Consider the following 4971-nt stretch of genomic DNA (forward strand, 5'->3'; position numbering starts at 1 on the left):
GGCCTAGATGACAGGCATCCTGATGACATCATTCTGTAGTCTAACATAATGCCCAGATGACAGGTGTCCTGATGACATCATTCTCTAGTCTAACATAATGCCCAGATGACAGGCAACCTGATGACATCATTCTGTAGTTTAACATAAGGACCAGATGACAGGCATCCTGATGACATCATTCTGTAGTTTAACATAAGGCCCAGATGACGTTAAAGGTCTCGCAGCCTGTGGTTTCAGGGTTAGCAGAGCTGTAGGGTTGATATGGGGGTTGGTGTAGGTTATGGATGCTGTGATATGGCCGTGTTACACACAGCTCTGGTGACTCCTGGGTGAAAGGCTAATGCCCCGCTCTCTCTGGTGACTCCTGACTGAAAGGCTAATGCTCCGCTCTCTCTGGTGACTCCTGACTGAAAGGCTAATGCCCCGCTCTCTCTGGGGACTCCTGACTGAAAGACTAATGCTCCGCTCTCTCTGGGTTTGGCAGCGTGCTGAAGGAGATCGACGAGGTGCACCGGAACATGGGCTACTGCCCGCAGTTCGACGCCCTCAACGACCTGCTGACGGGCCGTGAGCACCTCGAGTTCTACGCCATCCTGCGGGGGGTCCCGGAAAAGGAAGTGTGTGAGGTGAGCTTCTTCCTGCCCAGCTGCAGAGGATGATGGGAGCTGTAGTTTTGATTGCTTCCTGTCTAGCTGTGGAAGATGATGGGAGCTGTAGTTTTGGTTGCTTGCTGCCCAGCTGTGGAGGATGATGGGAGCTGTAGTGTTCATTGCATCCTGCCCAGCTGTGGAGCATGATGGGAACTGTAGTTTTGGCGGCGGTATGATGGTGCGGTGCTGTCCCTGCAGGTGGCGGAGTGGGGCATCCGTAAGCTGGGGCTGGTGAAGTACGTGGACAGAGCGGCCGGCAGCTACAGCGGCGGGAACATGCGCAAGCTCTCCACCGCCATGGCGCTGATCGGCTGCCCGCCCGTGGTCTTCCTGGTGAGTACGCAGCACTGTGTGCGTGTGTGCGTGCGTGCGTGCGTGCAAGTGTGTGTGCGTGAGTGCGTGAGTGCGTGCGTGCGTGCGTGCGTGCGTGTGTGCGTGCATGCGTGCAAGTGTGTGTGCGTGAGTGCGTGAGTGTGTGCGTGCGTGCATGCGAGTGTGTGTGTGTGTGTGTGTGCATGCGTGCGTGTGTGTGAGTGTGCGTGAGTGCGTGCGTGCATGCGTGTGTGTGTGTGTGCGTGCGTGTGTGTGAGTGTGTGTGCGTGAGTGTGCGTGTGTGAGTGTGTGTGTGCTCCAGCTCTAACCATAACCCCGCTCTCTCTCTCTCTCTCTGTCTCAGGATGAGCCCACCACCGGCATGGACCCCAAGGCCCGGCGCGCCCTGTGGAACTGCATCCTCAGCATCATCAAAGAGGGCCGCTCGGTCGTGCTCACCTCACACAGGTGAGACCGCCCCTGCCCCCCTTCACTCAGATTCAGTTGAATGAAAATGGAATGTCAGTATGCCCCCTACTGGCAGGTGAATTAAGTGCGCCAGTGCGCTTGTCCCGCCGCCTTGGGTCTGACGGCCATTTTGTCTCCCTCAGCATGGAGGAGTGTGAGGCTCTCTGCACCAGGATGGCCATCATGGTCAACGGCAGGTTCCGTTGCCTGGGCAGCGTGCAGCACCTGAAGAACAGGTGAGAACACCTTACCTGGAGATGCTTTATGAATACACAGCTTGGTGTGACCCCTGCTTTTCTTTTACCCATGCTAATGTGCATGGCTAATGTCTCTCTCTCTTCCACCCTCTCCCCCCCCCCCCCCCCCCCCCCCCCCCCCCGCTCCCCCAGGTTTGGTGACGGGTACACCATCGTGCTGCGGGTGGCGGGTGTGGACCCGGACCTGGGCCCGGTGATGGAGTTCATCGAGGCGGAGCTCCCGGGCAGCGTTCTGAAAGAGAAGCACAGGAACATGCTGCAGTACCAGCTGCCCTCCTCCCTCACCTCGCTCGCCCGCATCTTCAGCATCCTGGCCAAGAACAAGGAGCAGCTGCGCATCGAGGACTACTCCGTGTCCCAGACCACCCTCGACCAAGTACGCCCCCCCACGCCCTCGACCCCACCCCCGCACCCCCCCACCACACTGCCCCCACCCCCCCCCCCCAACCCTCGACCAAGTACGGCCCCCGCCCACACCATGCCCCAGTCCACCTCACGCTCTTCTGTACACTGACCCAGAAATTTAGTCTGTGTTAGCATCAGTCTTGGTTAGGTCAGTCTGTTTTAGCATCAGTCTTGGGTAGGTCAGTCTGTGTTAGCATTAGTCTAGATGAGGTCAGTCTGTTTCAGCATCAGTCTAGATTAGGTAAATCTGTGTTAGCATCAGTCTAGTTTAGGTCAGTGTGTGTTTTTGTGTTCAGGTTAGTCTGGGTTAGTCACCTCTGTTTCCCCTTGCTCTCTCTTTCCAGGTGTTTGTTAATTTTGCCAAGGACCAAAGTGACGAGGACCACTCTAAAGACATTTCAGTGAACAGGAAGGAAGCCGTGGTGGACCTCTCTCAGCTGCACTCCTTCCTGCAGGACGAGAAGGCCAAGGAGACCTTCGTGTGATCCGCAGTCCCCCGCGAGCAGCTCCCGAGGAGAGTGTGCTTCTCCTTCCTGTGTCTTTTAGTCCTTTTTTAAAATGGTTTGGTGACTCCCTCCCCGATGCCTGAAGCAGGAGAGGACGCCGCCAAATCTGCAACTCAATGCAACTCAATGCAAGAAAAAAAACAAAACAAAGAATTCCACTCTTGTGTTAGCGAGGAAGTGCCTGGAGCCTCTTGTCGCGGTCGAAAGGACGGCGAGCGACAAACTTGAACACGGAACATGGTTTGTTCTCGTAGGTGCAGTGTTGTCACGGGGCTGTAACAGTGCGCTCGTTAAGCTAGGATACGCCAGTCTGTACACAATTCCAGCCTCCTGTTGCCAATGATAACTTCAGGGCCTTCTTCTTCTCTTTTTTTGTACAAAGTGCAGAATTTAATATCGAAAAAAAAAAAACGCAATCATTTTCACGTTGTATAAGAGTCAGGAGCCAATCTACAGAAAATCTCAAATTTTTATTTTGAATATGATTACAGTAAACAAAGATTATTTTAAATATGGAACTTTGTATCTTGAAAAAAACAAGTTGTTTTAACGATTTCAGTGAAGACAGACGAGTCTTTTTCTCTGCCATGTCTGTGACCAGTACACTGCCACCTGACATCATAGATTGGGACTTTTATTTTGACACTCCAATCAGAAAGTTGTTGCGAGTGCAGGATGTGCACCATGGAAACGTACTGGGCAGACAAAAGACTTTTTGTAATAGATATTTTATATGTTTTTGAGGTTTCTTATGCGCTACGGTGTTACGATTCTGGAGCCAAACACCTTGTGACACATCAGAGCCCTGACCTTCGAATCTCTGGTCTCGAATCCGTCAGTAAAAGAGGTTAAAATATGTGGTTGCGTATTTTTAAAAAAATGAAATCATAATAAGAAGAAAGAAAGAAAAAAAAAACTTGTTACAGCGTAGCGTTCTGCTCTGGTGCCAGTCTGTGGACGTGTTTTGGAGAGTAGATGCATGCGTTTTGGCGTCGGCACGGACCCGGCTCTGACGGGGCGGGGGGGGGGGGGGGGGGGGGGGGGCGGGGACTGCCGTCGCCATGGGAGCGGGCCGTTAGTGCGCAATCCCAGAATTCTGTGCTTGTGTTTTTATTGCGCTGCTCTTGTGACGGTTGACGTCCTGAGGTGTATCCTCTTGGTGGAAATACTGTTTTTATGCTTGTGACACTGAGAGAAAAGAAATGTTTTAAATTTACTGTCATCACCACGGAAACTGAGTCGCATGTTGGGGGGGGTGGTGTGGGTTGGCACATGTAAAGTCATTACTGAGGTGCAGTGCCCATCTATAGCCAGAAGGGGGCAGCATGGAGCTGCTGACCGTTTGAAAGGGTTTCTCCTTTCAGGGACCTCAAACTCTAGACCCACAGTGTGTTTCTGTGCTCAGCTGCTTCATTTAAGCCACCCATCGAACAAAGAATCCACACACCTTCTCCAAAGGCCTAAACCGGCTGCTGACTGAAAGAAAAAAAAACCTGCCAACAGAGCGCCCCCTGCAGGACTGGAGTTAAACCTGCAGACACAGCGCCCCCTGCAGGACTGGAGTTAAACCTGCAGGTGCAGCGTCCCTCCAGGACTGGAGTTAAACCTGCAGACACTGCGGCCCTCCAGGGCTGGAGTTAATCATGCAGACACAGCGCCCCCTCCAGGGCTGGAGTTAATCATGCAGACACAGCGCCCCCTCCAGGGCTGGAGTTAATCATGCAGACACAGCACCCCCTCCAGGACTGGAGTTAAACCTGCAGGCACAGTGTCCCTCCAGGGCTAGAGTTTGAGACCCCTGTTCTAAGTGTTCATAACGCCTGTACTAAATACCACAGCTGTGTCACGTGTCTGACTGTGCACCCTGGGTCATCCACAGAGCGTGCTCTCTAAGTGAATAATTAAATGAATCCGATCCAGAGCGGTCCTCCATGTCGTTCCTGAGGTTCCCACATGAGCTACCGTGTCATTCTGCAGACGAGCGGGGGCAGAATCAGGGGCAGACGAATCTTGTGAAAAAATACAAAAGTTCTTCCCAAATAATATTTATCTGTACAATCAAAAATGGTGGAGAAAGTGTAGGTTTCTCTACGTGTGTAACACAAGGCGTGTGAAATGCACACATGCAGTCGCGCGTTCTTAAATGCATGTATGTGAAATACTGCCCGTTTCTGCATGACGTCTGCCTTCAGGCCGTGACACCTCGGCTCCTGGGACGGGGGCGACGGGGGGGACGGGGGGGACGGGTCCACAGAGCCGTGACCCCGCCAACCCGCCATCCACGTGACCAATGCAGTGCCACTGTTGAGCGCTAAACTGTCTTTCTGAGAAATGGTGATGCAGTGACTGACTGAGCCAACCAGAATAAAAGCT

General features: G+C 53.0%; 1 protein-coding gene across 1 annotated transcript; it reads left to right on the forward strand.

The window, feature by feature from the left end:
- Positions 1-453: 453 nt before the first annotated feature.
- LOC118228454 (phospholipid-transporting ATPase ABCA1) lies at positions 454-3520 on the forward strand. The gene is made up of 6 exons (XM_035419979.1): positions 454-626; positions 849-983; positions 1327-1430; positions 1574-1666; positions 1820-2063; positions 2437-3520. The coding sequence occupies exons 1-6, from the start codon at positions 519-521 to the stop codon at positions 2575-2577; spliced, it is 825 nt and encodes a 274-aa protein (XP_035275870.1). The 5' UTR covers positions 454-518; the 3' UTR covers positions 2578-3520.
- Positions 3521-4971: the final 1451 nt, after the last annotated feature.

The sequence above is a fragment of the Anguilla anguilla genome, chromosome 5 (genome assembly GCF_013347855.1).
Source record: "Anguilla anguilla isolate fAngAng1 chromosome 5, fAngAng1.pri, whole genome shotgun sequence".
In the NCBI taxonomy this organism is placed as follows: Eukaryota; Metazoa; Chordata; class Actinopteri; order Anguilliformes; family Anguillidae; genus Anguilla; species Anguilla anguilla.

Coding starts and splice junctions, on each gene's coding strand:
- LOC118228454 (XM_035419979.1), top strand. CDS start 519: ATGGGCTACTGCCCGCAGTTCGACGCCCTCAACGACCTGCTGACGGGC. Junction 984..1,326: donor GCCCGCCCGTGGTCTTCCTG/GTGAGTACGCAG, acceptor TCTCTGTCTCAG/GATGAGCCCACCACCGGCAT. Junction 1,431..1,573: donor GTCGTGCTCACCTCACACAG/GTGAGACCGCCC, acceptor TGTCTCCCTCAG/CATGGAGGAGTGTGAGGCTC.